This window comes from Hyalella azteca, unplaced genomic scaffold (genome assembly GCF_000764305.2).
Source record: "Hyalella azteca isolate HAZT.00-mixed unplaced genomic scaffold, Hazt_2.0.2 contig11240, whole genome shotgun sequence".
Taxonomy (NCBI): Eukaryota; Metazoa; Arthropoda; class Malacostraca; order Amphipoda; family Hyalellidae; genus Hyalella; species Hyalella azteca.
In genome coordinates this window covers 204,437-217,086 of record NW_025941243.1, presented here as the reverse complement: position 1 = coordinate 217,086, position 12,650 = coordinate 204,437, and the positions used below count along the sequence as shown (strand labels likewise).

Here is a 12,650-nt window from a genome sequence, read left to right as displayed (position 1 = left end):
GGGGGGGAGTATTTATTTGGGGGGGAGGTGGGTAGACGTGATTCAAGGGTAGATTTAAGGCCCCCCCTCCCCTTAAATCTACCCTTGAATCATACAGAACATAACATACAGAACATTTATGTTTGTATAACATACAGAAAAATGAATGAATGGGTTAAATTTTCCCAATTATTAAAATAAAAATTTTAATAATTAAACAATAAAATTAAAAAAATTAAATATTAAAAAAAATTAAAAACAGAATTAAAACAGTGACGCATTTTTTTGTGCGCGTAGCACTGATACGCTCTTTTGCGTGGTCAAACTGGGTCAGAGTGACACACTTAAGCACAATAAAATATGCGTTTAAACAATTACTTTTTAATGACAACACTTATAAAGAGTACAGTGTCTCCGATGTTAAACATGTACAATGAATTTCTGTTATTTTTGATTATTAAAAAAACGTTTTTAATATTAAAAGAATTTAAATATTTAAATTTATTTATTTTGTCATAAATCTTATATTAATTATAAGAAGTGTGTTAAATATTAATTATAAGATTTGTAGCAGACAAACAAAAAGTGAAGTTAAAGAGAAGTGTTGTAAAAAGGGACAATCTCCCTCACATTTGACTGAGTGTGACCACTTTAGCCCAAAAAACGGACAATTTCACTGATATTTGACTGAGTGTGACCACTTTAGCCCAAAAAACGGACAATCTCCCTCACATTTGACTGAGTGTGACCACATTAACACAAAAAAGGGACAATCTCCCTCATATTTGACTGAGTGGGACCACTTTAACACAAAAAAGGGACAATCTCCCTCACATTTGACTGAGTGTGACCACTTTAACACAAAAAACGGACAATCTCCCTCATATTTGACTGAGTGTGACCACTTTAACACAAAAAAGGGACAATCTCCCTCATATTTGACTGAGTGTGACCACTCCGTTCAATGACATGCGTCGCAAACAGCCAAGTTTGACCGCTTGTTTTCTGCCCAACTTTTCAACTTGAACTTTATTTCCCTCTTCAAAAGAGAGGGGAAAAAGAGGGGATCTCCGTTGAGAGGGGAAAAAAGAGGGCAACATGCAAACGGTAACTGAAAATTACATCGACAGTAGGCCTATACTGGGAAAAATTAGTGAAAATTTGTGTAAATAATGACGTAATTTTTGCATGGAAATGGGTCACTTTGACTCACTTTGGTCCTTTATAAGAGCGTATCAGGGCTACGTGAAGAAGGTGCATCGTAATTTGGACAATGGGGCCATTTATTTAACTGAGTGTAAAAACGGGCCCAGCGGGCGGCGGTAGACCTAGTGGCGGGCCCAGTGGGCGGCGGTAGGCCTAGTGGCGGGCCCAGTGGGCGGCGGTAGGCCTAGTGGCNGTAACTGCTGCACTGTAACTGCTGCACTGTAACTGCTGCACTGTAACTGCTGCACTGTAACTGCTGCACTGTAACTGCTGCACTGTAACTGCTGCACTGTAACTGCTGCACTGTAACTGCTGCACTGTAACTGCTGCACTGTAACTGCTGCACTGTAACTGCTGCACTGTAACTGCTGCACTGTAACTGCTGCACTGTAACTGCTGCACTGTAACTGCTGCACTGTAACTGCTGCACTGTAACTGCTGCACTGTAACTGCTGCACTGTAACTGCTGCACTGTAACTGCTGCACTGTAACTGCTGCACTGTAACTGCTGCACTGTAACTGCTGCACTGTAACTGCTGCACTGTAACTGCTGCACTGTAACTGCTGCACTGTAACTGCTGCACTGTAACTGCACATAGTCACACTAGTCACCTTAAAATCCTAGGTACCCTAGTCACCTAGACACCCTAATCACCCTAGTCACCCTAGTCACCCTAGTCGCCCTAGTCACCCTAGACACCCTAGTCACCCTGGTCACTCTAGACACCCTTGTCACCCTAGACACCCTAGTCACCCTGGTTACCCTAGTCACCCCAGTCACCTTAGTCACCCTAGACACCCTAGTCACCCTAGTTACCATAGGCATCCTAGACACCCTAATCATCCTAATCACCCTAGTCACCCTAGTCGCCCTAGTCACCCTAGACACCCTAGTCACCCTGGTCACTCTAGACACCCTAGTCACCCTAGTCACCCTAGTCACCCTAGTCACCCTAGTCACCCTAGTCACCCTAGACACCCTAGTCACCCTGGTCACTCTAGACACCCTAGTCACTCTAGTCACCCTAGTCACCCTAGTCACCCTAGTCATCCTAGTCACCCTAGTCACCCTAGTCACCCTAGTCACCCTTGTCACCCTAGACACCCTAGTCACCCTTATCACCCTAAACACCCTAGTCACCCTAGTCACCCTAGTCACCCTAGTCACCCTAGTCAGCCTAGATACCCTAGTCACCCTAGTCACCCTAGACACCCTAGTAAGGGTGACTAGGGTGACTAGCTTAAGTCACCCTAGTCTCCCTAGTCACCCTAGCTACCCAGACCGCTAATAACGAACAGCTTTCGCTACTTTCTTCACACAACAATACAACAAACTATACAGGAACTATACAGCACACAAACAATACAGGGACTATAACGAGACTAATAACGCGATTATGGGTCAAAACGACCCACCTGGGGCCCGCAATGCCCTTAATAACAATACAACAAAAACAATAGAACAATGAGCCTGTCTAGCCTCACGCGTAGCCTTCCCCACTCTTCCCCACCTCTAATACCCCCACTCTTTTTCCCACGGGGGGAAGGAGGGGAAAGCTGTGATAGTTTCCTTCTAAGGGAAAGTTGTTTGATTGCTGGAATTTGTTATTGTTTATAATTTCCTCAGAAATTGGGGAAATGGGGCAAGATGTTCCCCATTTGGGGAATAGGGCAAGGTATTCCCCTAATTTAAGGGAAAGGAGGAAGATATTCCCCCAATTTGGGGAATGAAGGAATGGGGAGAACCTATCCCAGTTTGTGGGAATGGGCCTCATTAGGAATGGCTCGACGCGCTCTCCTCCCAATTTCCCCATTTAAGTATAACATTAAAAAATTATTTTAAAAGTATTAAATATACTAATAATAAATATAATATTGATCATTATAATTGGTCAATTAGTCTCCATATTTCCTTTACCTTAAAAATTTCGCAAAATTTTTCTACTGTTTTTTTCATGACAAACATTTGCTAATTTTTTCGAATATGTTTTTATTTAATTTAGTTAAATAAGTAATAATTGCAATTTAATAATCATAATTTCGAAAGAACATTTATTTTCCCCAGTGAAACCCCCACACCCCTAACCCCCTCTTCCCCCTCGAGAGGGTTGGGTGGGGGTGGGGGGGTTGATCCCATTTTATGGGACATTCCCACGCGCGGTGTCCCCACAATCCCCACAATTGCCGCAATCCCCACATAATTCCCTAATGGGACGAAAAATGGGACACCCGCGCCCACTGAGCCTACTTAACCCCCGCCCAATTACCTGAATGCCTTTAATCTCTGATTAAGAAGCAAATGAGCTTAATAATTTTTTGTTAAAGCACTAATGAGTTTTATAATGAATTATTAACGTGCTAATGAGTTCAATAAAAAAATTTCAACGCGCTAATGAGTTCAATAATCAATTGTCAACTCGCTAATGAGTTTAATGATCAAATATTACCACGTTAATGAGCGTGGGTTATCAGCTGATAATCAAACCGATGATTATAAAGAGAAACGGTGATATAATTTGATAATTAAAATAGATGAAATACTTGTTAATAGATATAATTTATATATAATTGATTATAATTGTTAATTGCAGAGAATCTCTAATGACAATGATAATTAAATGACGATTGCTGGTGATGAACTGCAGGGAAGATGATGAATTGTTCGATGATGAAGCCGTCCATCATCCTGCGCTGCCGATAACGAGGGGAATGATGAGGGGAAGCGAGGGATGAGAGGGATGATGAGGGGAGGCGAGGGGAATGGTGAGGGGAGGCGAGGGATGATGAGGGGAGGCGAGGGGATGATGAGGGGAGGCGAGGGGATGAGATGACGGACAGACGGACGGACGGACAGATGGACGGACGGACGGACGGACGGACGGACGGACGGACGGACAGACAGACGGACAGACGGACATGGCGAGCACAATAATGCATTTTTCCCATAAATGAGAAAATGCGCTAAAAAAATATAAAAGAAGGTATATATAAAAATATAAGTGAGACTTTGTCCCAAATTTCGAAACACTTTTTACGGCTCTTGCATGGGTCATCCTGACGCACTTAGGCCGTATCAGTGCTACGGTGGGTAAAAGAAAGTGGGTCAAAATTTGGACAATGTGAAACACTTGTTTCTCTTAGTGCTCCGCTGACTCGTAAAGTTAATCAGGAAGAACTAATCAGGCAGGACGACATGCGTTAATCAGTAAGGGGACGCGTAATCAGTATCAGCGCGAGGCTAATTAATGAGAAGACAAAGCCTAATGAGAAGGAGACCAGGCTTAATGAAATCAAGACAATATGAAACTAATGAGAAAGAGAAGACAAAACTTAATGAGAAGGAGAAGACAAGGCTTAATGAGAACAAGACAATAAGAAACTAATGAGAAGGAGAAGACAAGGCTTAATGAGAACAAGACAATAAGAAACTAATGAGAAGGAGAAGACAAGGCTTAATGAGAACAAGACAATAAGAAACTAATGAGAAGGAGAAGACAAGGCTTAATGAGAACAAGACAATAAGAAACTAATGAGAAGGAGAAGACAAGGCTTAATGAGAACAAGACAATAAGAAACTAATGAGAAGGAGAAGACAAGGCTTAATGAGAACAAGACAATAAGAAACTAATGAGAAGGAGAAGACAAGGCTTAATGAGAACAAGACAATAAGAAACTAATGAGAAGGAGAAGACAAGGCTTAATGAGAACAAGACAATAAGAAACTAATNGTGCTGCCAATCACCCCACACGTGGCACTCTGTGCTGCCAATCACCCCACACGTGGCACTCTGTGCTGCCAATCACCCCACACGTGGCACTCTGTGCAGCCAATCACCCCACGTAGAACTTTGTGTGTCACTCAACATATTAACACAGAATATACAGAGATAAACATTTTTTGTGTGGAAATTGTGTTGGATATTCGACATAAGAAACCAATTTCACGATTTCCCATTTCTATTTTTTATTTGTGCTAATTTTATTTACTTTATTTCATAAAAAATTCCGTTTTCCTCCCACTTTCCCCACTTCCCCTCCTTCTTCCCCAGCTCCCAATCCCTACCTCTCCCCACTCCCTCCGGTTCCCCACTCCCCACTTCTCCCCTTCACTCCCCCACTCCTCCCCCCATTCCCCCGCAGTAAGGCAACTTCCCCAATTAATGCCGGAAGGAGTCTAAAGAATTTCCCCAGGAGCCCAATATCCGCGTGGAAATTACGCGCCTAAATATCCCTACGAATATCCCCACCACGTCCCCGGTACACTCCCGTATAATTAACTTTATTTAATATTAATAACATTTATTGGACGCTTAATTAATTAGAAGCTGCACAAGTGCCTCATTGTTGCCCGTATCCGTGATACGGGTAGTGGCAGTGGCCCGGGGCCAGGGCGTATCCATGATACGGGCGGTGGCAGTGGCCCGGGGCCAGGCCAGGCCGTATCCATGATACGGGCGGTGGCAGTGGCCCGGGGCCAGGCCCCGTGTATCCATGATACGGGTGGTGGCAGTGGCCCGGGGCCAGGCCAGGCCAGGCGAGGCGCCGTATCCATGATACGGGCGGTGGCAGTGGCCCGGGGCCAGGCCAGGCCAGGCGCCGTATCCATGATACGGGCGGTGGCAGAGTGGCCCGGGGCCAGGCCAGGCGAGGCCAGGCCGTATATCCATGATACGGGCGGTGGCAGAGTGGCCCGGGGCCAGGCCAGCCGAGGCTAGGCCGTATCCATGATACGGGCCAAGACGTCATTATGTTAATGTGGTTCATTTAATTTCCTGCAGCCCGAGGCTGCGATACAAAGAAAGGTGAGGGTAAGGGGGCGAGGGGAAAGGGTGGAGATGAGGGAAAAAGAGGAAAGAAAAAAAGAAATAAAGAAAGAAAGAAAGAAAGGCGGCCTAAGGCGCCAAAAGAAAAATCCCGAGGCCGGCAATCGATATGGCGTCGTGAGAAGCACTGTAATTATTACATAATTAATGCGTGTATACGGCGCTGGCCCGCGGTGTGCGATTAAGATAATTGCGGGACTCATAATTGTAATAATTCAGATAATTGCGGGACTTATAATTGTAATGATTCAGAGGCATAATTATTGGAATGGCCATCGAACCAAGTCTGGGCAGTGACGGGTGCACGATGGGCCGAAATGGGGGAATTTGGTGGATAATGGGTGAGTACTTGAATACTGGTGAATACTGGATGAATTCCTTAGTACTGAATGAGTACCAGAATGCTGGGTGAATAATGGATCAATACTGGATGAATACCGGGTGAATTTATGACAGTTCACTGTTAAGTCATGAATTGCATAAGTTCTGTGTGGTGAAACTCTAAAGATTGAACTCATTGCACCATCGTGAAAAATTTGAATTCGTTGCATGTTACTCACTCATCCATCAGTTGCTATAACAAAAAGATGAGCCCATATTACCCATGATGGATTACCCATGATGGTTACTAAACATTCAATTCATTTTTCCCCATCGGAGTAGACATATATTGTCCCTCGCAGTTCCTTATAATATACTCACCCTGTAACTTAAACGTATTCATCCCCAATTAAATACGGCACAACTCACCTCGTGAAGTGAACGTATTTAACCCCAATTAAATACGGCAAAACTCACCCCTTGGACCGTATTCATCCTCCAATAAATACGGCACAACTCACCCCGGAAAGTGAACGTATTTATCCCCCATTAAATACGACACAACTCACCCCGGGAAGTAAACGTATTCATTTCCCATTAGATACGGCACAACTCACCCCTGTGATGTAAACGTATTCATCCCCCAATTAAATACGGCACAACTCACCCCTGTGATGTAAACATATTCATCCCCCGATTAAATACGGCACAACTCACCCCGAGAAGTGGACAGATCTTCCTCCTCTTCCACTCTGAAGATGTCACCGATGTCCTGATGTGTTCCACTCTTGCCCTCTGCATGCCTCTGCAGCTGGTGGAGTTGCTCCATCTGCAGATGGCGCACCGACCTGATGTGGTGGAGCAGCTCCAGACGCGCCTTGGTGCTGAAGTTGCAAAGACAGCACCTGAATTGCCGTCTGTCAAGGGGCACGGGATGGTCAGGTGAACTAAGGTGCTTGAACAACATGGCTAGCACCTCATGTCGTTGGTGTGCAGAGTGTAGCTGCAGTTTGTGCACGCTGTTGGTGTAGAACTCACACAAGTTGCACCTCACGTGTAGCGGGTTTGTGTTCGCCAGGTACTTCAACTTCCACTCGTTGCGTGGTCCACCTTCCAGGATGTGGTTGACGTACTGGAGTTTCTGCAGGTGCTTGTCCGTCTTGCAATGCAGCTGGAAGTTGGCCTTGAGGTTCGTCTTGTATGAGCACAGTTTACAGATGTAGTTTCCTGCGACGATAAGAAGGACTTCGTTCTCGTTCAGTTTGGATCTGTCGAACTGCAAATGGATGTTCAATTGCTCCAAAGAATCCGTGTTGAAGTTAGAGCACACGCAGCAGGTATAGACAGCACGGGGGTTCGGTGGAACTGGTTCGGGTGGGGGTTCTAAAGCTTCCGGGTTGATACCCAGATCAAAGTGAGGACCCATGTGTTCTTGGTTCGCTAGCCCGGCGAGGGGATTACTTCCAAGACCTGCTCCCATTTGCCCACCACCAGAAATCATCTGAATAAGAAGTGCTTGGTTGTAGGCAAGATCAGCCATGGCAACTTCTGGTGGGGGAGGTGGTGGCTTCTCATGCAACATGCCTCCTTGAGACATCTGCAGGAGTGCCATAGGGTCTGGCATGGCGCTGAGTTGCTGCATGTGCTTCACATTCTGCTGCAGAACCATCATGTTGTGTGTGTGCTTCTCGCTCGTCATGTGAATGCGCAGGTTACGTGCCACATTCGTCTCGTAGTTGCACACGTCACACCGCCACATTGGTTTCGGTTTCTGGTGCGATGGCGGTGTGATGCAAGTCGACGAGGGAGTTGACACTTTGGGGGCACAACTGCTAGAAGACGGACTCTGCTGCGAAACCTGTGACATCATCTGGCTTTGAGGTGTGACCACCCCGCTTTCCATATTGGGAATGCCTCCGTTCTGCAGCTCTTGCATGTTGTTCAGGTGCTTGTCACTCTGCATGTGTATGGAAAGGTTGCCTTTGGTTGTTGTTGAATAATTACACACTTCGCATCTGTAAGGTTTGTACCCACATGTGTAGGTTTCCCCTCGAGCGAGACGCGGATGAGGTTGACTGGTTAGGCAGTAGATGCAGGTACTTTCGTTCTCAGGATGCTTTTCCTTCATATGAATTTCTAAAGTTTCTTGGTACTTGTAATGCCAGTTACACTTGGGACACTTCAAAGTCTTGCAAGAGTTTCTTGAATGCATGAAAGCCATTTGACCACTGAGCTGTCTGGACTGCTGCATAATCAGGTCACATTTGTCACATGAGATACCCTGTTGCCGTCCTGACATGTGCTCTGGGCACGCACCGATGATGGTTCCCGTCAGCTGGGTTATAGGCGACGGTAGTGGAGAAAAACTGGTGGGGGACATGGATGTGACGGGGGAAAGTGAAGACCGGCCTCCATTACTCCCTAATGCCGAAATGGGTGACTTTCGACTCATGTCGGGTGTTCTCATCCCAGCTGGATGCTGGGGAGTAGCGAACGGTGATGATGGAGGTGGTAGATGGAGGCCATGATGACTGGGATGAAATTGCTGAAGATGAGGAGGAAGAGTTAAATTTGGGGGTTGGGAATGATGCATGCTTCTTGGAACTTGCTCGAAGAGGTCAATTTCTCGCTTCACGCACAAACTCGAAGTTTCAGTCTCCATAGGTTCAGGGACATCGTCTTCAATAACTTCGGGGTTCTCCTGTTTCTGTGCTTCGTTTTGGCTGGATTGGTTCGTTTCGGCGTTACTTGACTGTTGCTGGTCGGGATTCGGTCCACTGGGGGCCTCGGAAGGCGAGGAGCAGGCCTGCCCGGGACCAAGGGAAGGTCCCGGATGTGTTACAGGTTCTAGGAACGATATTCGTGGGTCTTTATCCCGACCAGAAACCTGCAAAATCGCCGACACGTTCTTGGTGGCGAGGAGGTTCTTCTCTTCCTCGGAGAGTACGATATTGTGGTCACCCATTGCGTGACTTATGAAAGATCTAACGTAACCAAAACTCAATTTACACACAAAGCACATTAATATTGGCTTGATAGGAACTTGGGCATAATCTAATAAAGGTAGCTTAGTTTTGTCACTTTTGACACTAAGAGCACTATCTGAACCTCCGCTATCAGAGTTATCTTTACACTCACTTTCTCTATCTTTATCACCAACACTTATAACCCTGTAACTGTGAACAATAGGAACTTCAGACCCCTTTTTCTCAGGGATTAAGGAACTAAGCGTTTGTCCATAAAGGGCATTATAAAAAGCTCGTGTGTTCTTTGTAACATAGAAGGCATTGGCGATCGGAGGTATAGACGGAACTACCGTCTCTGGCAAAGGATTATTAGGGGAATCTATAATGCTCCCCTCTTGAGGCTGAATATCCAACCCCACTGCGTCATCCTCGCTCATCTCCGAGTCGAAGATATACGCTGACCCGTCAGGATTATAAACGATTTTGCCGTCGAATCTCTCTACATCGCTGGAGTTCTCCTGTATCATGGGCTCCGATTCAGACTGGATGATGCCTGAATCGTCACCTGTAGATCCTGATCGATTCATGTCTGTTTGGTCCCCAGAACTGTTATGGACGACGCTGGATTCTGACACATCCCCGGCGGATGAGTTTGAGTTAACGCAGTCGTGCCTCGCGTACAGCTCGGCTGAGGTGAAGTGGGTGTGGCACGTCATGCATGTCAGGTTGAATGTGTTGGAAGGGGAAGAGGCTCCTGATGAGGCATTGTTTGGGTTGGAAGAGGGACCTTCTTCCCCAGCCAGTGGGGATGTGGTGGGTGCGTCTTCAGGACTCATGATTTTCCGGTTGTGTGATAACAAATTGGAAGATTTGTAGCCTTGTGACTTGATTTTCGAGCTTACTGAGGAAATGTGACTTAGAACGTTAGAAGTTAGGGTTGCACAAGAGGGTGTTTGTGACTCGTTTGTGACATAGATCGGGGAATCTGATGAACATCTGATGGATGTTTGGGAAAATGGATTCTGAAGATGTTGCGAAACCGGATTAATTGCTGACGCGTCGTAGATAGCGTTTGAGGAAGGCACTCCTCTCAAATTGTTGTTGTCGATATCGCTGTTGTTGTTATTTTTAACGAAGGAATCACCCAAGACGAACTGATCAAAAATTGGTTGCTGCTGTTGTAGGTGTTGTTGTTGCTGCTGTTGATGCGACGCTGACATTGCGTCAACACGACCCTCGGATTAACAACAAACGGGTCAATATCAACGCCGTGTTTGGGGATGATGATACCACCCTCAACAAAACGTTTCCCCTCACGGAAGTAACGGGCCGATGTGACAAAGACCCGTTCTCTGAATGTTGTTCTTTTCCTTCTTCTCCGTTTGTTGAAGGAGGAAAAGTTGTTTTCTCGGGCAGGTGGCTGGGGGCTGGGTATTGCTAAGCCCTTGCACCTCTTAGACCAGCTCGAGGGGAAGGCAGAGGGAGATCTTGGCCACAGCAAACGTGAAGGCAAAACACCATCTGTTGGGTATAGGAAATATTGCATTAAAAACATGCACGTTACACGTCACAAGCGAAAATTTTGAAATAAAAAAAACAGCCAAACTCAACATCTGTTCAATTAAAAGAAACCGCCAAGCAAATTCTTCTTCAATGAAAACGTTTTGGAGACCAACTCCATCATCAGTTCAAAACATTGTTTAGAATACAAGTAAAATCATCAGTAAAAATATAAATATACGCGGAGGAGATTGAAACTTATGTAACAAGAGGAAGAGGAAACTTATGTAACAAACGAAAAAAAACTTATCTATGCACAATTGCAAGAGGATAAGAGCTATACGCGTATTAAGGATGAGGTTTCCGTTTAAAAATTTGTAGCAATTGATTGACAAGATCCATTGCATGTGAATGAAATTGATAATGGTAGTAACGATCTAAGTGAAAATCGAAATTTGATAGCTTGTAAAAGATATATAATAGCTCCAACCGTATAGCAGGTGCCAATACAGTTGTCAACCGCAGCTGCTGCAATGAAATGCACTTACACAAAAATATATGAATATTTTGTCTTCAAATAAACCCCACAATCAGTCCCCAACTAAATCCCATGACTGAATATGTAGCTTGTACACAATAAGGTAATCTACTAACTCCGATCTATGGATCCAATCCAATTAATCCAATATACATTTATTGAAACGATTTCATCGTCCAGCTTCTGGTATATGCAAGGGTACGTGAGTGTTATTATACATGTCCAGGGGTTTGCATGTACACGAATGGGTGATTATGACTCCAGAGGTAAGCATTTTACGGGTGGGTGATTATGACTTGGGGACATGTTGTTACGGGGGACATGTTGTTACGGGGGACATGTTGTTACGGGGGACGTGTTGTTACGGGGGACATATTGTTACGGGGGACATGTTGTTACGGGGGACATGTTGTTACGGGGGACATGTTGTTACGGGGGACATGTTACGAAAGTTTTCTACAATTTAGCGAGTTTCTATGAACTTTTCCTATAAATATGTAGGAAAATAATCGGAAATAAATATATATATAAATAATAATAAATATAAATAATAATTAATATAAATAATAATACATATAAATAGTCGGAAATAACTAGAAAACTAGTGACTAGAGTCTCCTAGATGTGCATCTAGAGGCTCTAGTGAAGTATCGCTATCTAGAACTTGATAGGCGGTATCTATATGGCCACGGTGCCACATGTCAACGCTACATGCCACATGGCACGCGGCATGCCACATGCCACACGGCTTGCCACATGCCACACAGCACATGTCATGCCACATGCCACACAGCACATGTCATGCCACATGCCACACAGCACATGTCATGCCACATGCCACACAGCACATGTCATGCCTCGTGCCACAGGGCACACGGCATGCCACATGCCACAAGGCATGCCACATGCCACACGGCATGCCACATGCCACACGGCATGCCCCATGCCACACGGCACGTCACATGCCACAAGGCATGCCACATGCCACATGTCATGCCATAAAGCCGTTATCGTCGCTTATCTCGCTCATAAAATTTGTAATTTGCCGCAGTGCAAGTCATGTGAAGTGCACTCAGACAAATGAACTGGTCAAATTGTCCAAATTTTCCTGAGTGAAAGAAACTTCCCCACACACCCCTCATTCCCCTAACTCCCCCTCATCCCCCACTCCCCTCATCCCCACTCCTGTCTCTTATACACATCTTGCCCGTCTGGTTAGTGATCTTCTTGTGCATGCTGCCCGTCTGGTTAGTGGTTAGTGGCCTTCCTGTGCATGCTGCCCGTGTGGTTAGTGGTCTTCTTGTGCATGCTGCCCGT

At 45.3% G+C, this 12,650-nt stretch overlaps 1 protein-coding gene across 4 annotated transcripts in view; it reads right to left on the bottom strand.

Moving 5' to 3' along the window:
* The window catches only part of LOC108678449 (zinc finger homeobox protein 3), a 29,182-nt gene that overhangs the window by 11,344 nt on the left and 5,188 nt on the right, over positions 1 to 12,650 (bottom strand). For all 4 annotated transcript variants that reach the window (XM_018166869.2, XM_018166870.2, XM_018166871.2 and 1 more), the window contains exon 2: positions 7,047 to 10,816. In XM_018166869.2, coding sequence (XP_018022358.1) covers positions 7,047 to 10,515 — 3,469 coding nt within the window. In that variant the 5' untranslated portion in view covers positions 10,516 to 10,816. The remainder of the gene's footprint in view (positions 1 to 7,046; positions 10,817 to 12,650) is intronic.